General features: G+C 35.8%; 5 protein-coding genes across 6 annotated transcripts; 3 read left to right on the forward strand and 2 right to left on the reverse strand.

Moving 5' to 3' along the window:
- Positions 1-486: 486 nt before the first annotated feature.
- On the reverse strand, positions 487-2,093 carry LOC18024002 (GDSL esterase/lipase At3g14820). Its single transcript, XM_006406978.2, has 6 exons — positions 1,970-2,093; positions 1,689-1,868; positions 1,450-1,580; positions 1,134-1,358; positions 797-1,049; positions 487-701 (listed from the first exon to the last, which is right to left on the reverse strand). Exons 1-6 carry the CDS (start codon positions 2,031-2,033, stop codon positions 505-507), a joined length of 1,050 nt encoding a protein of 349 aa, XP_006407041.1. The 5' UTR covers positions 2,034-2,093; the 3' UTR covers positions 487-504.
- A 4,764-nt stretch (positions 2,094-6,857) lies between these two features.
- LOC18024003 (mechanosensitive ion channel protein 5) lies at positions 6,858-10,126 on the forward strand. Its single transcript, XM_006406979.2, has 5 exons — positions 6,858-8,539; positions 8,649-8,772; positions 8,863-9,156; positions 9,242-9,444; positions 9,548-10,126. The coding sequence occupies exons 1-5, from the start codon at positions 6,858-6,860 to the stop codon at positions 9,849-9,851; spliced, it is 2,607 nt and encodes an 868-aa protein (XP_006407042.1). The 3' UTR covers positions 9,852-10,126.
- Positions 10,127-10,409: 283 nt separating this feature from the next.
- LOC18024004 (zinc finger BED domain-containing protein RICESLEEPER 1) lies at positions 10,410-13,358 on the forward strand. 2 transcript variants are annotated; one of them, XM_024159878.1, is made up of 2 exons: positions 10,410-10,613; positions 11,051-13,358. In XM_024159878.1, exon 2 carries the CDS (start codon positions 11,069-11,071, stop codon positions 13,058-13,060), a length of 1,992 nt encoding a protein of 663 aa, XP_024015646.1. In that variant the 5' UTR covers positions 10,410-10,613; positions 11,051-11,068; the 3' UTR covers positions 13,061-13,358. The 2 variants fall into 2 exon arrangements, with proteins under 2 accessions (XP_024015646.1, XP_006407043.2); XM_006406980.2 differs by having other exon boundaries at positions 11,054-13,358.
- A 72-nt stretch (positions 13,359-13,430) lies between these two features.
- Positions 13,431-16,526, reverse strand: LOC18024005 (trifunctional UDP-glucose 4,6-dehydratase/UDP-4-keto-6-deoxy-D-glucose 3,5-epimerase/UDP-4-keto-L-rhamnose-reductase RHM3). The gene is given in 5 exon segments (XM_006406981.2): positions 13,431-14,089; positions 14,180-14,433; positions 14,436-14,469; positions 14,471-15,749; positions 16,366-16,526. Coding segments are annotated over 4 exon segments (1,992 nt in total). The 5' UTR covers positions 15,731-15,749; positions 16,366-16,526; the 3' UTR covers positions 13,431-13,645.
- Positions 16,527-20,449: 3,923 nt separating this feature from the next.
- LOC18024006 (bidirectional sugar transporter SWEET2) lies at positions 20,450-22,502 on the forward strand. Its single transcript, XM_006406983.2, has 6 exons — positions 20,450-20,716; positions 21,061-21,097; positions 21,228-21,444; positions 21,539-21,697; positions 21,781-21,900; positions 21,983-22,502. The coding sequence occupies exons 1-6, from the start codon at positions 20,638-20,640 to the stop codon at positions 22,097-22,099; spliced, it is 729 nt and encodes a 242-aa protein (XP_006407046.1). The 5' UTR covers positions 20,450-20,637; the 3' UTR covers positions 22,100-22,502.
- The last annotated feature ends 6 nt before the right edge of the window (positions 22,503-22,508 follow it).

A 22,508-nucleotide genomic window follows, 5' to 3' on the forward strand; every position in this document is an offset into this window, starting at 1 on the left:
CTTGATTAAATATAATCAACTGTCGGTGCAAAGCAAAATAATAACAAAATTGAGATTTGATAATTGATTGTTGCTAGGTTAAACTCTTAATCTTCACCATTACCCTTTTAAAAATAATATTTTATTACAATATATGTTAATACTTTTATAACATTTTAGGTAAAACATGGTAGTCATTATTTTATCAGGGCAAGATCTGCTACTCTACCCCGGAAAGTTTTGTTTTTCTTTTCATTTCAACCAATTTGAATAAAACAAAAATATTTTACTAGGGCAAGCATCCAAAAGGAACAGTGATCCAATGCTCTCGTAAGTACGTATTCCTTGTTCGTACGGTTATTCAATTTCATGCAATACTTAGACTAGAGTACTAATTAAACAAAATAATGGTAAACGTAAAACAAATAAAAACTTCCTTTAATGAAAGACATCCTTATTATTAAATTGTAGAAAACAGATAATCAAAGTACATTAATTAGCCTTAGATCTCTTGACTAGACATATTCAATTGTTAAGGTACTTAAGGTATTTATCTATCAATTTATCAGTGATAATTTGATACGCCTTTTCACTCGGATGATAAGAATCAAAGAACACATGTGTCGACGGATCCGAGCATGTAAAAGGAGTAAGTTTGTTGCACAATTCAACTAACTCAATTCTTCCTGTACCACAACATCCTTTATCTGCTACTTCAAATCCTACAAAATTAACATATATAATATGTTAATATTAACATTGATGTACATAAGAAAACTAAAAAACTATATCAACTCGTATCATGATTATTGATTACCGTAATTCGTAGGATTTTGTATGATATCGAGAAGAGTTTCGTAAACGTCAATAAATAGTAGTTTACTGGGCAACTCTTTTTTTAGGGCATCCAAACTAGATGATAACTTTGAGTTGAAATGAAGTGCCATGTTGTTCAAATCTTCAAAACATTCTCTTCTTAGACCTCCAAAAATTGTTCTTTGCGCCGGTACACATCCAACAGGTACTCCGCTAAACACTCCGATATTTTTAGCGCCGAGTCCAGATAATTCCTAAAATGTTAGAAACACAGATATATTAAATGATTTTATAAATGTTGTGGTTAGATATATAAATATAAGAAAAATAAAACTAACCTTGATAAACTTTGAAGCCAAATCAGCAAGATATTCAGCATATGAGTCACGGTTAAACTCGACCGATCGAACCAAATAAGTCTCAGCGAGATCATTACTGCTAGATACCACTAAAAACACACTTTTCTCCAATATAAACTTAACTTTTTCTTCTCCAAAATTTTGCTTGATTTTTGATAAATATTCTTGAAAATATTTGAGTTGATCTGACATTGGTATTACCGACTGAAAAAAGGTATAAGATAAAAAACTTGAAAGATTTAGAAATATTATAATAACAATTGAAAGAGTTATAACATATGTAAATATCTCATACCAGTAATTTAGATGTTAATGGATCATAACCGGAACCTCCAGAAGCAAATATTACACCTTTTAGAAGATCATTTGGCTTTAGATTCGAACCTAAATAGGGTGGTAGAGTCTTTGCTATCCCCAATTTTTCCGCTGCAATATTTTTGTAATATATATTATATAGTATCTGTACCATGAAAGAAGGACTAAAAACAGACTATAAGCAATCGAAAATGGAGTTATAAAGAAATTGATATCTACCAATGATGTCCGATGGAACTTTCCCATCTGAAAATCTACCGCTAGGAATAGCATCCGGAAAATCTCGGCCATAAGGTGGAAAGTTGGCTTTAAGAAGAGTTGGGATGTCGTTATTATTTCCAGTATCCATAATTGAGTCTCCGAATACTATTAGTGCCGGAACTGTTATGTTCGTAGGAGCTTAATGCCAAAAAAAAAAAAAAATGAAATACATTAGGGCGTGACTAATAAATCAAAAGAAAATATTTAGTTAAATGTGATCAAAATTTAATGTCTGTTACCAGTGCTTGTGGTCGCTTCCACGACAGAAAATAAGAAGAGAAACCCAATAAAATGTAGATCCATGCTACCAAAAGAATTATGCTTAATCAAGAGAGAAAACAAATTTTCTTTATCGTTAAGAAGATGTTGAGAGCAGAGATATTCCTACATAATATATATGTATATATATATTGTAAGATAATTATTTTGCCAGTGAAATTATATATCCAGCTATTTTTCTTTTATAGCAAGGCGTTGAAAATAAAGAAATATAAAATATGATACACCGAATCTATAACTAAAAGGAATATATATATCGAGGAATTTTCATTACAGCTAAAGTAAAAAATAAGTTAAAAAGGAAATGGAAACAACAAATTGTGGTGATAGTTTGAATAAAGAAATTAAGATATGATATTTAGAAACTAGGACAAGAAGGAAAAATATCAAAAGAAAATTATATGAACATTTAAAATTCGATGTTAAAAACATATATATAGAATGTAATATTACGTACATGCAGATATTGTTACTTAAATCTCGAAAACAATAGTTTTCGTTGTACATACGTTGTATATGCACATATAATTATAGATTTGTTTACTGTATACATGTATGTAGTATGTCTGTATGTGCATTGCATATACAAATATATAGATTTGTGTACTGTATACATGTATGTCGTATGTCTGTATGTGCATAGACAACCAAAAAGGAATGGAAAGAGAAAAATTTTAAAATGAGAAAAGAGACAAAAAAATAAATAACAAAGAAGAAGTAAAAAATATTTTTTATTCATGAAAGCCAAAATATATAGTGAAGAAGTAAATGAGAAATACTATAGTAAGATAATTTTTAAAAAAATGTGAATACCATTGATTATACCTGTATTAAATATCATATTGTATATCAATATATTTATAATTTTTAGTATATATATATTGTTGTGATTCAGTTTCAGTGTGCGTATGAATATATATGTTAGAACTACGAAATGTTTTGTGTTTTAAACAACTTCAAAAACAAGTTTGTTTGTTGTCTATTACAAATTCATACAATTTGCCTAAATCCCTAAATATACATTATTTCAATGCATACGTAATTCCTAGTAACTATATATTCCCGAGACATGTTTAAGAAGTAAATGCCATGAATTCTAAAAGTGAATCAGAGTCTATTCTCTATGATACTGAAATAATTAATATATTCTTATGTACACATGTTTGACATACTTTTTATTTATTGATCGCCAAATGCTTGACATAGATAGATATAGATCTAGAGGAAATGCACATTGATGAATAAGTATCATGATATCAAAAACGTTGAACGTTTTGATAGTTAACTACATACAGTTATACACCATATTTTCATTAAAATGTATTTTATTGTATTTCTAAATTTATGTGGTCATATTCATATATGAATCGGTCCCAAATGATGAAATCCAAATGCGGATAAGGATCAAAACATGCTGACTATACCGAATGAACCCAAGAGTGGAAATTAAACCAAGAGAAAAGCTTATGAAATTCTCTCAAATCGTTCTTGGAACGAATAGTCAATGATATTAAAGAAAAGACAAACTCAAATCATAATTCCACTATCACAAATATCAGGTGGCCCTCATAGAAAACATATTACGTATATATACAATGCACGATGATTGGACCCGAGGCTCCCTCCACAGTCACATTTTAAAAGTCCATGTTCACGATCGTCTTCACAGTTAACGATCACGAACATTGATTAAATCCTCCATTTTTTTTTTGTCTTTCTTCTCCAACAGAATCAAAACCTGCCTTTCCTTGCCATTATTTCGCTCACCTAACCACTTCCTGTTTTAATTAGAATCCCCAACGGTTCTTTACATTTAATGTGGGTCCGATGAGGAGTTTGGGTCCATGCCCGCACGTCACTTGGCCAATAATAGGTATTGAGTGATTCAGTCACGCGCCGCTGGTCTGTCATACCAACTAGCTAGACCTTACCATAGTTCATGAATATATATTCACCCATTCTATATTGGGTACCAAACTTTTATAGTCTTTCTAATTATGCCACCAATGTGTTGCTTTCATGTAGATCATTACTTTTTCTTGGGGGGGGGGGGGGGAATACATTCTTTATTCTTTGATCCCTCTTTATAAACACTTGATCGATCACATCGGTTTGCCAAACATGAATGGAATTAATTTCCAACAATTAACAGAGATTTGACCAACATAGTTGCTTTAATGGATTTTTTTCACTACATGCTATGCTTTGGGTAGAGAAATCCAAAATATGGTATATCCTCTATTTGTATTCTTTTTAGCCATCATTCAGTCCATTGATATTTTTTTTGCTATTACTCAGTGATGTTGAAGTTAGGATTGTACATATTTTAAGTATCGATTAGATTATTGTGAATCGAACCTCAAGATTATGATCTGAAATAGTATATTGATAATTTACGTAATTTGATTATAATTCTTTCTAACTTTTTTGAACCGACTATATCAAACGTTAAAAAAACATACGTTATTAAAATCAAAGTCAATCAAAAGCAAAAACCGACTAGGACATGTAGCCTTGTGGAGTTGTGGTTACATGTTGTTAACACACTAAAACAAAACCAATATAGATGTATACTATACTTGGATTTCTGTGATATATGTATATATATATATAGTACTATTTTTAAAATGAAAAACTAAAATTGAGAAAAATATCTGAACGAAAGCAAATTGGATAGAACATTGCCAAAAATATATGCTGATATTTTTTTTTCTTATTTCTATCTAACTTTAGTAGAGACGATAAATACAAGATCTACTCAGCATCATTTATGCAGTGTCCATTGTCCAATCCGGTCGAGAAACCATGTCGATAGACCTTTACTTAGTTGCGTCTATGCCTTGCGTGCCGTTTTCCTCTCTCATCTGTCGCTTTCCTGTCGTTTTCTTACAACCTTGTGGCCACCCCCCACGTGTTCCTTCTTATCAGTCTAACTGGCATTATTCCAATTTCTTTCCGCCGCTAATATGCGGCCACGTAAGTCAGTTTCGCACAACAGTGTAATTTAATTTATTTAAATTTCCGTATCTTTATTTGGATTTGGACCGTTTGGATATTATTAGAAATTTTATTTATTCGCTCCCCCTCCCAACATAGCAAGTGTTTAGTGTTTTTAAAATTGTTTATTATTTCAGCGATATTTTTTCACTAGAGGCAAACCAATAAGAAAAACGATTTTATTTCTTAAATGCGCTCTTTAGGGCTTCCAAACTCCAAACTCTGTATACTTTTTGACTTACTTGACACAAACCATTGAGAGCATGACACGCGTCTAAGTACTAGGAGTTTAAAAACAATTAGTGGTGCTGACATTAAGTTATTTTATCGTAAACTTTTTTTTGCTTTAATTTTATTGGAATTTGGAAGATCATAGAACACAATGATGATTCATAATGATTCCAACCAAAATAAATGGTCCAATCAATCAGCAGAATTAATGTTTCAGTGCTAATGCTATATCAGATGAATTGGAATTTAATATAGGGGTCAAAGTGGGTACTTACGTGATAAATTTAATAATTAGAAGGGAAGAATACCGTTTCTTTTTTATTAAAAAAACTTTCTTTCTTTAATGGTTTGATTTTTTTTTATCTTATATTAAAATATATTATGACTTAGTGATTTTGAGTGTAAAACATTGAAGACTATATCAAATTTGCATTTTAAACGTAGTGTTATTAACGGTTTATTCCTGAAATAAAAAAGAAATTAAAATTTGAAAGTATAAAACTTCCATAATTTATCTATAAAAAAGATTTATCGATCAAAGATTATATCAAATAATTTTTTTATGTAGGAAAAATTTAGCATCTCGGTATAAAAAAAATATTGGAATAAATATGATTTTTTTCCTTTCCACAAAAAATATATTTTTAAAGTTAATATATGTGAAATGTGTCAAATGATATTTTTTATGAAACCAAAGAAGTATCATTTTTTGGTTTACTTATTTTAATGTATAAAAACTTAATCCTATTCATTTTATTTCAAAATAAATATCATTAGACTAACTATGTTTTGTTTCAAAATAAGTAAGTGGAAACTACAAACCAAGCCAAACACCCCAACCTTCTAGTTGGAAGAAGACCTTATTATGCCTTGCAAAAGTTGGAAACACCATTGCCATGAGAACGTCAGAGTGCAATGGAGGAGCAAATAATCTTGGAAGACTCTAGTCAAAATTATAATTACATGGATTGTTAATTCTAAAATCTATATATATATATATATATATATCTATGTTTAGCCCAAAAAAATGTAGCCAAACAATAATTAGAATTCCAAATTCGAAAACCTTTGTTGATATTTTCTGAAATCCATTATCACGCTGGCATTCCTTTTCATTCCGTACAAACTACAAACACTATTATTTCTTATTTTTCAGGGGACATCGGTAAAAGAAAAACACTTTATCGAATTATTGTTTTTGTTGCTTTTAGCAACTAGCACAGATTTCATCTCACCAAACCACATGCATTACATCGTAATTCGTAGCACAAAGATCAACATAGGTACATTACTATCCATTATCAAATAAAAACAAACAAATAAACATTTACACGTTTGTGTTTGAATAAAGAGAATCAAACTTTCTTCCGCTTTCTCATTAGAACCAAATACACCTGCTATTTTGATTTTGTATTTTTATATATGTTTTTGTAATAACATTTACTACTATTTATTTGCTCAATTGGTTACTTACTTACCTCTCACCCTCATCTTCCTCTCTGATCGTACTTTTGTCACTCATCTTCTCTGCTCCAAAGAAAAAATCGAAACTTTTGAAACCTCTCTCCAATTCCATCGGAAATAATCACTCTTTCGGTTTGCGAGATCTATCTATCAATCATGACCGTCGATTCAACTGATCGGCGAGACTTCGTCGTGAAAATAAACGGAGAAGAGAGCGGAGCCGTCGGTGCTACAGGATCAAGCAGCAATGCAGAAGGAGGAAATATCTGGAGGGAATCAAGCTACGATTTCTGGGATGGAGAAAAGGGTAAGAACGATGATAAAGGAGGCAACGGAGACAGCGGGAGTTTCAACTTCACGCGGCGGAAGGCACGGTCGGAATCCGGTGAAGTAGCTGATCCGCCGGCGAAGTTAGTCGAGCAGTTTCTTCAGAAGCAGAAAACTGCCGCCGGAGAGATCTCTCTCGATATGGAGCAAGTTAACATGGCAGACCTCCAGAGCAACACGCTGCCAAGTGGCTTAACTCCGATCTCAGAATCATCTTCTCCGTTCACGGCCAAAGGAAAAGCCGACGCGGTGAGACGTAGGCAGAACAGAATATCACTCGGTGGAAGTAGCGACGATGAAGGCCGTAACTTTAGCAAGAACGAAGCAGAGGTTCTTAGGTGTAGCTCGACGTCGAAACCGATGCTGAGGAGGAATCACACGAAATCAAGATTGCAGGATCCTCCAACACCGACACAGGGGACTCCAGCTCGCGGATCAGCGCTTGACAAAACAGAGATGAAGTCTGGTCGGAGAAAATCCGGGTTTCTTGGGAAAAGCCCTAAACAGGGGACTCCAGCTCACGATGAAGAAGAAGAGGAAGATCCGTTTCAAGACGAGGATTTACCGAGAGAATTCAAAAGGGATAAACTTAGCTTCTGGGTTTTTCTTGAATGGATAAGTCTAATCCTGATTATCACCAGCTTGATCTGTAGCTTAACCGTACATAGCTTGCGGCGCAAGACATGGTGGAAGCTAGATTTGTGGAAATGGGAAGTGACGGTATTGGTGCTGATCTGTGGGAGATTAGTCTCGAGTTGGATAGTGAGAATCCTCGTCTTCTCGGCCGAGAAGAACTTTCTTGTCAGGAAAAGGGTTTTGTATTTCGTCTACGGTGTCCGAAAAGCCGTTCAAAACAGCTTGTGGTTAGGGCTAGTGTTGCTCGCGTGGCACTTCTTGTTCGACAAGAAAGTGCAAAGAGAGACTAGGGCCACTGCGATTAGGTACGTGACGCGAGTGCTGGTCTGTTTGCTTGTTGCTGTGATCATTTGGCTGGTTAAGACGCTTCTGGTCAAGGTTCTGGCTTCATCGTTCCACATGAGCACTTACTTTGATCGGATTCAGGAATCGATCTTCACTCAGTACGTGATTGAAATTCTCTCGGGTCCTCCTTTGATGGAGATTCAGAGAATGGAGGAAGAAGAGGAGAAAGTAACAGAAGATGTCATAAGCTTAGAGAAACTGGCTGGTGCTATCTTGCCTCCAGCTCTAAAGGCGACGGTTAGAAGTTTTATGAAGAAAGAGCCGGGACTGTCTCGGATTGGTCCTAACAAAGAAGGAAATAGCGAAGGGATAAGGATTGATCATTTGCAGAGAATGAACCATGATAATGTCTCTGCTTGGAATATGAAGAAACTGATGAAGATAATACGAAAAGGCGCTCTTTCTACGTTGGATAAACATATATCGGACACAGTTCAGGAGGATGAAGACGCTACTCAGATTAGAAGCGAGTGCGAAGCAAAAATTGCAGCTAAGGGGATTTTCCACAATGTCACTGAGCCTGGTTCCAGGTATAATAACTTGACTTTTGATCATATATTTCTCAAAGTTGTGTGATTTAGTTTGGTTTTATGCTTCAAATCTTGAGAGGATTTTCTTTTTGTTTTTTCCGGGTTTTAGGTACATATATTTGGAAGACTTCTTGCGTTTTCTGTCTGAAGAGGAGGCTGATAGAGCCATGGCTCTATTTGAAGGAGTTTCAGAGAGCCAAAGGATCAGCAAGTCTTGCCTCAAAAACTGGGTGGTAAGTTTCAAATTCGTTATGTCAAGAATCTTTTCATATACAAAAAAAAACAGAGTTTTCTTGACCGTGTAGTGTTTTTCCTTTTCACAGGTTAAGGCGTTTAGAGAACGGAGGGCTCTGGCTTTGACCTTAAACGATACAAAAACAGCAGTGAACCGGCTTCACCGTATAATAAATGTGTTGATTAGCATTATAATCATAATCATCTGGCTTCTTATACTCGGAATCGCCACGACCAGACTCTTGCTACTCTTAAGCTCTCAGCTTCTTCTAGTAGCTTTTGTATTCGGAAACTCGTGCAAAACCATCTTCGAAGCCATCATTTTCCTTTTCGTTATGCACCCATTTGATGTTGGTGACCGCTGCGAAATCGACGGTGTTCAGGTTTGTTCACTCTTAACACAAGACATTGCTGCTCTTATAATATTTTTTAACCCTGTTTCTGATCTTGATCTTTCTTTTATACCAGTTGGTCGTGGAGGAAATGAACATATTGACGACTGTTTTCTTGAGATATGATAATCAAAAGATCATATACCCGAACAGTGTTCTCGGCACAAAACCAATAGCTAACTATTACCGAAGTCCCGATATGGGAGATGCGGTTGAATTCCTTGTTCACATAACAACTCCTCCAGAAAAGATAACTGCTATTAAACAGAGAATACTCAGGTTAGTTGAAACTTTGAAACCCTAAACCTTGATTAAGTACCTTGGAAGCAAAGATTCCTAACCATATCCATATATGCTTATATGTTTTTGATATGATATGCAGTTATATAGACAACAAGAAGGATCATTGGTATCCTGCACCAATGATTGTGTTCCTAAACATGGATGAATTACTAAGTATAAAGATCGCAGTGTGGTTGACACATAGAATGAATTTTCAAGACATGGGAGAGAGGTATATAAGGAGAGGTCAATTACTAGAGGAAGTTGGAAAAGCTTGTAGAGAGCTCGATATCGAGTATCGTATGTATCCTCAAAGCATTCATATTCGAAGTCTCCCTCCTCCGACTACTCCGGGGGCTTCAGACCGTCTTCCTCCTGCCTGGACGCATCAACGCGGTGCCTGAATTGTATAGATTGTGGTGAAACGGGATTTTTCATTGCGTTATGCGTTAGCAATTATATGATTTTTGTGTATATAATATATTTATATGTATGTGTGGTTTCGTAAGAGTTTGTATTTTTTATTTTTGGTTTTCTTCTATTCTTGAAGTAGTAATTGGTGATGGAAGAATAAGTATAAAGTCATCGATATAGGCTCGAAGACATTGTTGATCTTGTTCTGATAAATGGAAGATTTGAAAGACGCAGTTACAAGTAAAAAAGCTTACGATTTCTACAAGTAAATATTTGTAGTGACTGAACACTCTCAAATCACAACTCACAAAAGAAGTCACAAACTTAGTAGTCTTCTTGAGGCCTTTAAGCCTTTAACCCCTTCCTGAACGACGACGTATTAAAATGTTCAAACGTATTAATGGGTTTGGGTTTTACTTGGTTTACAAAAAGAATAGTTTTATATAAATGTGAGATTGGATCGCGGAATCACACATGTCACATCTATCCAACCGCGCAAAGGGCCGCGTTATGAGATACAGAATAACAGAAACCGGGATAGAGTCGGATCCAGAACCGGATCGGTTTTCCCTCATGTTTCTTCGGTTTAACCCACCCGAACCCCTAAAATTCGGGTCTTTATAACCCAAATCGCCCATCGGATCTGATATTCTTCGATCCAGCTTCTTCCCACCCGTAACCCTTAAAAACAACTCCTCGGATCCTCCGATTGTACTCCACAGATTCTGACGGCTCTTCTTTTATAAACAAAGGTGCCTAAATTTCAAACCTTTTTGCTCTTGCTCTGTTCGTCCTTCACTCTCTCGGCTAATTTCTTCTTATGGACAACACTCTTGCGTTGTTCCCAATTTTCAAAAGGGCTTATTTTTTAGTGTTTGATAACTAATTTCATCCGAATTTTTTTAGCTGTGATCGTTTTCACTCATAAGAAAGCTTTTTTTTTTTTTGTGTGAATCCGATTTGCGTGGTTATGTTATTGTTGAAGAATGTGGCACGGTGTGATCTCTCTTATGCAATAGATGATTTTTTTTTTTGCATAGTTTTGATATCTGTATAATGATGATGGTTGATTGGTTTTTTAGGATGATCTTTGTAGCTCACATGACATTGTAATTATGTAAAAAGGTGTTTGTTTTACAGTCTAAAATTTTTGGTTTTTTAAATCGATGAATATGGATAATTGGTGCAGCAGCGAGGAGAGTTGTGAATGATGGATGAATCAAATGAGATCATCCTGCAGAAATCAAAGAGGTTGACATCAGTTGTCTGGAATTACTTTGAGAGGGTAAGAAAGGCTGATGTGTGCTATGCTGTCTGCATTCAGTGCAATAAGAAACTCAGCGGTTCCAGCAACAGCGGGACAACTCATCTCCGGAACCATCTCATGCGGTGTCTGAAAAGAACCAATCACGACATGTCTCAGTTGCTGACTCCGAAAAGAAGGAAAAAAGAGAATCCAGTAACTGTTGCTACTATCAATTTCGATGAGGCTCAGGGGAAAGACGATTACCTCAGGCCTAAGTTTGATCAGGAGCCACGAAGTAACGAGTTGGTTCTAAGCCGAGGAAGTGGAGGAAGGTTTAGTCAAGAAAGGAGCCAGATTGATCTTGCACGCATGATTATATTGCACGGTTATCCGTTAGCCATGGTTGATCATGTAGGGTTCAAAGTGTTTGCTAGGAATCTCCAGCCGTTGTTTGAAGCTGTGCCTAATAGCACCATCGAGGAATCTTGTATGGAGATTTACATTAGAGAGAAGCAGAGAGTGCAGCACACTTTGAATAATTTATACGGTAAGATCAATCTTTCGGTGGAGATGTGGTCTTCCAAGGATAATGCTAACTATGTTTGTTTGGCCTCTCATTACATTGATGAGGAGTGGAGGCTACAGAGGAATGTTCTCAACTTTATCACATTGGATCCTTCTCATACGGAAGATATGCTCTCTGAAGTAATCATCAGGTGTTTGATGGAATGGAGTCTTGAGACCAAGCTTTTCGCTGTTACGTTTGACAATTTTTCTGTTAATGATGAGATTGTCCTGCGGATTAAAGACCACATGTCTCAGAGCAGCCCGATCTTAATCAACGGGCAGTTATATGAGTTGAAATCAGCCAATCATCTTCTGAATTCTCTTGTCCAAGATTGCTTGGAGGCAATGAGAGATGTGATCCAAAAGATTCGAGGAAGTGTGAGATATGTCAAGAGCTCACAGTCAACACAAGCGAGGTTCAACGAAATCGCTCAACTCGCGGGGATCAATTCAGAGAAGATCTTAGTTCTTGATTCTCTTGGTACCTGGAACTCTACTTACGCCATGCTTGAAACCGTACTAGAGTACCAAGGTGCGTTTTGCCATTTGCGTGATCACGACCACGGGTTTGATTCATCACTAACTGACGAGGAGTGGGAATGGACAAGATCAGTTACCGGTTACCTTAAACTTGTCTTCGAGATTGCTGCTGATTTTTCTGGAAACAGATGTCCGACAGCGAATGTATACTTTGCTGAGATGTGTGATATCCACATCCAGTTGATCGAGTGGTGCAAGAACCAGGACAGTTTCTTGAGTTCTCTTGCAGCGAAAATGAAGGCTAAATTTGATGAGTATTGGAACAAATGCAGCCTTGTCTTAGCAATCGCTGCTATCTTGGATCCACGGTTCAAGATGAAGTTGGTAGAGTATTACTACTCCAAAATCTATGGCAGTGTAGCTCTGGATCGTATCAAGGAAGTGTCGAATGGTGTCAAGGAGCTTCTTGATGCATATTCAATGTGCTCATCCATTGATGGGGAAGACTCTTCCTTCTCTGGCTCTGGCTTAGCTAGAGGTAGTATGGACACTAGAGACAGATTGAAAGGATTCGACAAGTTTCTCCACGAGACCTCCCAAAACCAAAACACAACATCGGATTTGGACAAGTACTTGTCTGAACCAATCTTTCCCCGTAGTGGCGAGTTCAACATTCTGAATTACTGGAAGGTCCATACACCGAGATACCCTATCCTCTCTATGATGGCACGTGATATTCTGGGGACGCCTATGTCAATCCTTGCGCCTGATTCAACATTCAACTCTGGGAGACCGGTGATCGACGAAAGCAAGAGTTCACTGAGCCCTGATATTAGACAGGCTTTGTTCTGTGCACATGATTGGCTGTCTACAGAGGCAGAAGCAGAACCGGGCCTGGGTAGATAGATGCACATGAACCATGTGCTTCGGAGCCGGTATGTTCAAAAAGTTGTTACTTGTTAGAGCCAATTTGTGAAAAGATGAGTTACTGCAGATGGTTAAGTATGTGGAGATTCTTTTGTTGGAACTTACGATAATTGGAAAAACTCGAGTCTATGAAGCTATGTTTTGTGATTTTTTTTCTTTTTCCCTTTTTTATCATTTGAGTCTTTCAAGACTGTTTTGTATTCTCAAGTTTGAAGCATAGGAAAATACAAAAGTTTTTTATAAGAGTGTTTTATATTTTATAGTTTTACTTATCTTGACATGAAAGCAAAAAGGAATTGTAACAGATTTCAATAATCAAATTGAAAAGTAAAAAAAAAAAGAACTCATTCATGTGTAATAATATTAATGTAAACAAAGTTGTGTCGTGACGTAGAATGTGTCAAGAAAGAGCTACAAGTTCGTAGTAGAATGCAAAACAGAGATGACAAATGAATCATATGACAAAACAAATCAAATTTATAGTAGAATCATTATAGTGAAACTACCTGCGAGGATACTATAACAATGAACAGAGAAAGAGGAAATGTATGTTATTGAGGGCGTTTACGTTCTCTTGTTGGGTTCGAAGACGTATTTGATCAATGAATCTTTGATGGAAAGCATCTCTGGAAACTCTTTGCTTAGCTTAGAGCCATCCATCTCATTGTTGCTCCGTGGTGCGACAATGACCTTAGCCTGTTCTTCCAAAGTGAAGTTGGACCATTTAAAACCTGGCTCGATGTAACTCTTGTACATCTCTAGTATCTCGTTGTGACTCACCACTCCTGGATTGGTGAAATTCCATATTCCCCTTAGGTTCCTCTTCGCCATCTCGATTGAGATTGGTAAGAGTTCGTCGAGTATGGTCATGCTGTTTGGGATGTTCACCACTTTGTTGTATCGCGAGATCTTCGTAATGAAGTTTCGCGGGTTGTTCAAGTCGGATGAAATTGGCATCCGCACTCTCAAGGTGCATACATTGTCAAATTCTCTTAGTAGCTCTTCGACCTGAGGAATATAGAAACAGAGGATTTATAGACAGAGTTTCAGGAGATTGAGGAGGATCAGATATGATTTGGTTATGAGATAGTATATTACCATTGCCTTCGTTTTTGAGTAGAAAGAACCGGTGAAATTCGGTTTGTCTTCTTCCTTAAAGCCAATTCCTGAACCTTCTGGATGTGCAGCGTCATACTCAAATATACAACCGGTGGCAAAGTTCATTATCAACAGATCATTCTCTCTGCAGACATCTGCTAGAGTCAAAGTACCAGCAACGTTGACTCGGATAGTCTCGGTTTTGTGAGACTCACACCAGTCAACATTGGGTCTGCCGGTTAAACCGGCGGCATGAAGACATGAGTGGGTTTGATGCTGCGAATATCCGGGGGAGAGAGAAGCCCTGTCCTCTAGTCTCCCTTTTCCATACTCGTATGGAATACCTTGCTTCTCACATAGCTTTCCTAGAAGACCGCCAAGCCACCCAGTCTTGCCATAGATGAGAAACTTTAAGGATGTTTTGTCTCCGGAACTACCAGTCTTGGTGGGAGTAATTACTGTGAATGTCTGATTACCACCTGCATCCTTGTGCTCGTCAGAGCCATCAGAGAGTCTATCACCGGGCATCATCAGCATCCGTGGATGAGGCAGTAGAGCTCCAGAAACATCTCCCCACCACTCAGGGTTCTCAGTGTACCATTCCATTGTCTTCCTCAGTCCTTCTTCCCAAGTGGTTCGTTCAGACCATCCCAATTTCTTCAGCTTCTGGTCATCGAGGAAGTACCTCTGGTCATTAAAAGGGCGGTTCTCGACAAACTGAATGGTGGAGTCGGGGTCTATTCCAAAGAGTTTGGAGATGTCGTTGGCCACGTCAATCACTCTCCTTTCTCTCGTTGTCCCTATATTGTAGACATGATTAACTTCCCCTTTGTGTAGAACAACCTCAAATGCCTCAGCAACATCTTCGCAGTAGAGGTAACTCCTCACATTAGATCCATCTCCGTGGATCGGGAGTGGCTTCCCATTCATGGCCAACAGTATGAACTTAGGAATCAACTTTTCAGGAAACTGGTTGGGACCATAAACATTGTTCCCGCGAGTTGTTATAACTGGCAACCCGTACGAGCTACCATATGCCATCACGAGCATCTCAGCTCCAGCCTTAGTGGCAGAGTATGGATTGGTCGGGAGCAACTGAGAAGCCTCGTGATTCCCCACTGAAGCATCCTCATCAGTCTCACCATAGACCTCATCAGTACTCACATGGATAAACCTCCTGATCTGTCCTGTGACTTTGCAAGCTTCCAGAAGGACATGAGTACCGTAAATGTTGTTCTTGGTAAACTCAAAGCTATTACCGAAAGAGTTGTCGACATGGGTCTGAGCAGCAAAGTGCATAATTGTGTCGATGTTTTCAGTGATGAGAAGGTAGTTGACGAGGTCAGCACTGGCAATGTCTCCCTTGACAAACTTGAAGTTGGGAGATGATTTGGAAGGATTGAGATTCTTCAGGTTTGAACAGTAATCAAGCTTGTCAAGGACAACAATTTTGTAGTCAGGGTAGCTGCGAACTAGTCTGTTGGCAACATGGGACGCTATGAATCCAGCAGCCCCAGTGATGAGGATGTTCTTGGGCTTATACGTAGCCATTTGATGTGAAATATAATATCTGCAACATCAGAAAACATAAGACTGAATTCAGCAAAGCTATCGTTATACTCATCTATGAAGAAACAGCACAAGAAGACTCGATCTTGCCACATTTAGACTATTATGATGAACGTCCATTGGATCAGATGTAATTTAATCGAACAGATGGACTACATAGGAAACAGACACTAAGAAGAACATATTATTCAGATCTATCTTTATGAAAACCCCATTACTCAACCCCCATGGTTTAGTTCAATAAAAAACTCATGAGAGTCTAATAGATAGAACTAAACAGGTAGCAGGAAGCCAAACCTACGTGATTAGCCCGGAAAGCTACAGCTATTAGAGAACAATTCAATGATCAGAAGAAAGGCAGATCCAGATCCAGAAGTATGACAAAATGTAGCAATCAAAATGCGCGAAATTGCCCAGGTTGAGAGCAGCAGATCCAAAGGCAAAACGATGAACAAGCATTACAGATCATATAAACCAAACAAAAAATTTCTAAAAAAAAACTCAAAAACATGTCAGCTATGGCAGGCACCACCACGTACAATGTACACTCACCAATTAGCTCAGAGTCAGAGAGCATACGAAATTGGGAAAAAGAATAAAGAGTTCGGGGTACAAACCGGATCGATTCGGATCAAGATGAATGTAAACTTGAAGAATGTGTCGAGATTTGAAAATAGTGAAAATCGGAGGATAGGAAGAGAGATCAATGGAAAATAACAGTGAAGACGAAAGAGGAGAAATGAAAGGAAAGAGAGGGAATCTAACGAGCGTCAGAAAACAGGAAGCCCCTCTTTTTAATTTGAGCCAGTTACGGAGAACCAGGGGACTACTAAATGACCAATTTACCCATTACTAACGCTTTAAAATTTACGGTACAATTTAAAGATTTTTCTTTTTTCTTAATTTGTCCCTTGTTTTATCACGTCAGCAGATATTAAATTGCCAAGCGACAATATAGGCAACGTAGAATTTCAACATGCCCGCATGAGTTTCGGCTTCGCAATTAATCGATTTTACCTAAAAAAAGTTTTAATATAGAAGAAAGAACTTGCGCTGAACTTTGAATTGACTAAACATAGAAAATGAGTTTTATGTGATATTTCTCGTTATATATATATATATACATATATATAGACGGTGAAAAAATACTAAATCAAATGATAAGTACCAAAGTACGTACATGTTAATCAAAAACAAAAAACAGAAGTGGTCATGAATTGCAAATGCTAAAACATCACGTTAGTAAGTTACGCAAAAGTGTGATCTGGTTCCTTAATAGGCCGTTTTAGGGCAATAAAATTTGTTATCATTTATGGGCCTAGGAATCTCAAACTCACAAGAATTTCATGCAAATTTTGTTATTATTAAGAACTGAATTCAAATAAGAACGAATATACGCCTACGTTCAATTATCACTAGGCCACAAGCAGTTTGGACAAACTTGTTGTATTGTTTATAAATACACATATATGTAACATGTACTTGCTTAAAAATAAATTAAAAATATATTTTATAACGTAGAAAAATAATAGAACTAGAGTACAAGATCAACTTTGTATAGATAAGTGATTGGGACTATATATATTTGAAAGGGCCGGTAAACTTTTTCTTTTCTTTTAAGGTAACAAAATAATCCACTGTAGTCGGGGAAAAAACAATCCACTGTAGTCGAGAATCATTATTTGCGGCGCAAATGGCATATTACGTACGGAGTTGGTCTTGTTCGCTTTTCATATCCATTACCGTCCACATGTATATAAATAGTAGGGCCCTAAATAGTATAACAAATGTGTTTTGTTTTCCCTTATAACGACTGGAAATAAAATGTGAGAGAGAGAAGTAATCGACGTTTGCAAATCAATATAATAATCTTGTTGATGTTTACGTGGCGATCTATTGATTTCTATACATCTGATCAACAATTGATTAATGATTACATCTTGGATTTCATATTTTTTCCATACTACGTAAAAGTTAGGCAATGTACTTGACTAGTTTATACGGAATCAATTTATTGTTATTAGGATAATATATTTTGTTACCTCGTCTATTCCGGTTTAGATTCTATATTTGAATCGGGTAATTTATGTATAGGTTTAGTCTCGTGTAAAAACTTTTAAGAAAAATCACTCAACATAACCACTTGGTTACTGTAAATATTGGCATTATGTTTTTAAATTAAATGTTTTGCATATTTTTTTGTTTTTTGGTTAAATTTTGCATAAGTTGACAACTACGACCTCAATTGTTGACAAAAAAAAAGACTTTAATTGTTTATATAATATTTATACTAACACCAAATTAATTGCAAAAGAAATAGAAGGATCTAAAGCAGAAAGTATCAATCCACTTGGTGAATGAAGAACAAATGTGTCGCAAATAAAAGTCAAACCCATTGAATAAAATATTTTCAGTTGAAACTTATGAGTTAATAACTTATCGGATCAGTTTTTGTCATCTATTATATCATTTATATATATTTGGTGAATATGGAAGTACTCTTGATATTTGCGTAACGTTAGATTTAAAATGAAAAGAACAAAAGATTTGTTGTCCCACGCTTTGTATATAGATCGCGTGACTTTGCTTTCAATTTAGGTCAGGGACATGGCTTAATCAACTTGTTGATTAGTATATGAGAATAATCTTTATATTGTTTACTACTAAAAGACCAAACAAAAAAAACTATTAAATTAGAGGATAAGGACTAAAGATCCGACTGTATACGGTTTATCGGAAAGAGAACGTACAAGTCTTCACGTAGATAAATATAAAATGAATTTCTTCACAAGGAGGGGTTCTCTAAAAAATGCATGGACTCTGATTTTTTTATTTCTTATATATTTTGATACAAGATTTCTATTAATTAATGTCCATCACATATCTATACAATTGTGTTTTATCTCTTAATTAGATTTCGATATCGATGTTTACTTTTTCCATATATATCTATATTCAATCGCTTCTGGTGTACATATTGTTTTTTTCTTAAAATCGAGGTTATCCTAAACAAAGCACAGACAAAATTATCTTTTATATTTAAATTTAAGATCACACGAAATTTTGATGCCTTTTAGTTTTACTGATTATCATTTTTCCAAAGTAAACAAAACTATCGATAGAAATAGCACGATCCCATTAAACTAAATGCTGTAAACCACAACACTAATATGGTTCTCCTCGAACTGAATCGCCTCTTGACCATTCCCATCTCGCCCGTCTCTAGGGTTTCTTTCTCTAATCTTTTTTTTTTTTTTTGGTCGAAGATGTTAAGTTCTTTCTCTAATCTTTCTTCTGTCTTCTAGTTCGTTTTACAACCAAGTAGTTTGGGTAACTGATTTGACTATTTATCCATTTAAATTGGGTTTTACTAGAATGAGCTTATTGTAAAAATAAAACAATGATGAATTTTTTTTCCTTCTGCCTCGTTTAGTTAAAGGACCGCAAAATATTTTTTTAAAAAAAAAATTAGAACGAAATTGCTAGTTTGTTTTGGTTTGTAATCACTAATCGCAAATTATTAATTGTAAAAGTTGAATATTTTGTTCAAGAACTGAATAAACAAAAAATATTTAATTTACGCACCGCATTGGACTTGTCGTTCTCGGGATTTTAGCGAGTGATTCAGTGCGAGACACATGCATTGGATAACCAACCACTCACGGCAGCTCGTTGAAATAGAACACACGACGACCAAATCTTACTATTATTGATTTAAAAATTCGACGACCAAGTGTGAGAGAATATCGAACGTAGACCACACAAAAAGCTCAAAACTCAATCCAGAAATGGAAAACCTTTATTGGTCGCAATTCACTCAAATAATCAGGTGGGAGATCCTTGTCGACGGGAGCAACGATAGCGATCAATCGAAAAGACATTTATAAGGCCTGAAATTTGCTGTGCAATTAAGTTTGGAATTTCAGAATATTCGTGAAATTAAAAATAATGAAATATATATGAAAAAATTTACACATAACAATTCAAACTTAGGTAAGCATAGTCAAATTCACTTCTTAGTCAAATTTACTTCTTATGTTGTATCTTTCTCATTATATGGCGCATATATATACTTATGTAATAATAATTTGTTTTTGAAAGTTTTTGTATAGTGACTTTGTAATTTCATTTTGAAATCAATAAAATTGTTTGTCATAAAAAAAAAAAACAATTCAAACTTAGGTACATATTTTAAAATCAATTCCAAATGGTGATCTATCAATCGTACAAATATTTTTTTTTTGGATCAAATCGTACAAATCATTTATCAACTTAAAATTATATTAAAGGTTATTTTAAATGACTGAAACCAGATCTATATATTTTAAAATATCATTTAAAAAAAAAAATTCTGACAGTTTGAGTCGGTAAATTTATAAGGGAATGTATAGTTTTTGGTCTGAAACCCTTACTTGTTCAAATCATAGTTTTACATTCTATTTCTAGATACAGACAGAATATATTTAAAGCATAACTAATGATTTCAAGCCCGTCTACTTGTCAAAGATAATTTTTTATATTATGACTCTTTATAGAAGTTATTGATTGGATGATGCTGCGCATATCTAATTTTTTTCATATTATGTCGGAATTTGGTAACAAATATGTAAATTTCGACATTTTTGTTTTGTTTTTTAACTTTTGGAAGATGGTAGAATAGTAGACACAAAAATCTGGACCGCATATATATAGTCGTACGCATTCAATCTTTTGCTCCTTGCACTTTACAGAAAGTCTTCTTTTACAAATCTCATTTAATTAGTCTTTCTCTAAAAGTTCTTCTCTCGTTTTGCAAAGTTTCTGCCTCCATAAGAGTAGAACAGAAGAAAGAAGAAAAGCTCAAGGCTTTTTTGTTCTGAAGAAAAGAAAAAAAAAAAAGGAGCCATCTTATGACAGAGCAGCTTCTCATGGATTTCTTTGCTTTCAATGGTTCTTTGTCCACATGGAAAGATGTAGCCGGAATCGCAGGTAATATACTTTAAATCTGCTTTTTAAATATCTTTTCCACTGGATTTTTTTGGTTATTCTTAAGCTAATATGGGAATAAAAACCCAAACTTTAGTCTCCTTTATAACAAATTAAGTATATATTGGATCTGGTTTAACTGCCATGAATATCCCCAAATCAAGAGATATGTTTGGCCATTTTTGGTCTGCACTTTACTTCTTCCTCTTCGTCTTCCTTGGCACCGAAACAGTCTTAATAAGATTCAAATGATGTTTCTGATCGATTTCCTCGGAGAAAACAAGAAATCTGCTTCTGTAGAAACCGAATTGATGGTTATTACTGTTGCATCTTTTGTTCTGTTTCAGGCAACATATTTGCTTTTGGGCTATTCGTTTCACCAATGTGAGTTCTTCCTCTTCATCACTTGCTAAACTTTGTTCCTTCCTTGTATATATAGTTTTCTTCTTATCTATGGACTTCACTGATTTCTTTCTCATTTGTTTGTGTGTGTGTGTCTCTGTTTTATTTTCAGGCCAACGTTTAGGAGAATCATGAGGAACAAATCAACCGAACAATTCTCGGGTTTACCATACATTTACGCTCTCTTAAACTGCTTGATCTGCCTTTGGTACGGTACACCTTCCATATCCCACAGCAATGTCATGCTTATGACTGTGAATTCTGTTGGAGCCACTTTTCAGCTTTGCTACATTATCCTCTTCATCTTGCACACAGACAAGAAAAACAAGGTTTCTTGATTGATTCCACATCTATTCACACGATCTAAAATCTACTAAATCCCCTGTTTTTTTCTTCTAATCAAGATCTTGTTGATCATGGCAGACGAGGATGCTTGTTTTGCTTCTTTTGGTGTTTGTTGCGGTTGGTCTGATTGTAGCTGGAAGTCTTCAGATACCCGACAATCTCACACGGTGGTACTTTGTCGGGTTCTTGAGCTGCGCTTCTCTTGTCTCAATGTTTGCCTCACCCTTGTTTGTTATCGTAAGTTCCCACAAAAGCCAACAACTTCTTTTCAAATTCTGCAGCTTTATCAATATTTCCTGACTTTCCTGCTCTTTTTGCAGAAGCTAGTGATTCAAACCAAGAGTGTTGAGTTTATGCCCTTTTATCTCTCTCTATCGACTTTCTTGATGAGCGCTTCCTTCTTCCTTTACGGGTTATTCAACAGCGATGCCTTTGTTTATGTAAGTTGCTTCTCTTCAACAGTTGCTACTGCAATTTTTGTTGTTTCTATTTAAGTATTAACAAACCTTTATTGTTTCTCAGACACCGAATGGGATAGGAACGATTCTTGGTATTGTGCAGCTGTCTTTGTACTGTTACTACCACAGAAATTCTGTAGAGGAAGAAACAAAAGAGCCTTTGATTGTTTCTTATGTGTGAGATTCGCACAAAAGAAGTAAATCTACGGTGGGGAAAAAGAAAACAAAAATATGGTTACATCAAAGATTCTTTGTTGTTGTTGTTGTTGCTGTTGTTGTCTACTCTTTGTAGCTTCTTGTGACTATATCTAACGGCTTTGATTCTCCCATGGCGTGAAGATGTTTATCCTCTCGGCTTCTGTCATGATCGAAAGATGGAGATCTTTTTTTCAGTTTTGATGGCTCATTTGCTGAAGATTATCTGGTGGGCTGATTTGAAGAACATTTCTCCATGTATTGTTTGTTTTAGAAGATTATTCTATTTGTTTATTCATAAGATTTTGCTTTCTTTGTTAAAAAAAGAAAGAAAATTTGCATGTATTTGTAGCAAATTGTTTGTTCATAAGGAATTGCTTTTCTTTCTCCATCTA

The sequence above is a fragment of the Eutrema salsugineum genome, unplaced genomic scaffold (genome assembly GCF_000478725.1).
Source record: "Eutrema salsugineum unplaced genomic scaffold, Eutsalg1_0 scaffold_13, whole genome shotgun sequence".
Lineage (NCBI taxonomy): Eukaryota > Viridiplantae > Streptophyta > Magnoliopsida > Brassicales > Brassicaceae > Eutrema > Eutrema salsugineum.

Bases quoted from the DNA above. Each gene is read 5' to 3' on its own strand.
- LOC18024006 (XM_006406983.2), top strand. From the start codon at position 20,638: ATGACAGAGCAGCTTCTCATGGATTTCTTTGCTTTCAATGGTTCTTTG. The intron at 21,098-21,227 runs GTGAGTTCTTCC...TTTTATTTTCAG, and splicing joins GGGCTATTCGTTTCACCAAT to GCCAACGTTTAGGAGAATCA. The intron at 21,698-21,780 runs GTAAGTTCCCAC...CTCTTTTTGCAG, and splicing joins CCTCACCCTTGTTTGTTATC to AAGCTAGTGATTCAAACCAA.
- LOC18024004 (XM_024159878.1), top strand. From the start codon at position 11,069: ATGATGGATGAATCAAATGAGATCATCCTGCAGAAATCAAAGAGGTTG.
- LOC18024003 (XM_006406979.2), top strand. From the start codon at position 6,858: ATGACCGTCGATTCAACTGATCGGCGAGACTTCGTCGTGAAAATAAAC. The intron at 8,540-8,648 runs GTATAATAACTT...TCCGGGTTTTAG, and splicing joins GTCACTGAGCCTGGTTCCAG to GTACATATATTTGGAAGACT. The intron at 8,773-8,862 runs GTAAGTTTCAAA...TCCTTTTCACAG, and splicing joins CTTGCCTCAAAAACTGGGTG to GTTAAGGCGTTTAGAGAACG.
- LOC18024002 (XM_006406978.2), bottom strand. From the start codon at position 2,033: ATGGATCTACATTTTATTGGGTTTCTCTTCTTATTTTCTGTCGTGGAA. The intron at 1,581-1,688 runs GTAGATATCAAT...AAAATATTGCAG, and splicing joins AGTTCCATCGGACATCATTG to CGGAAAAATTGGGGATAGCA. The intron at 1,050-1,133 runs GTTAGTTTTATT...CTAACATTTTAG, and splicing joins TGGCTTCAAAGTTTATCAAG to GAATTATCTGGACTCGGCGC.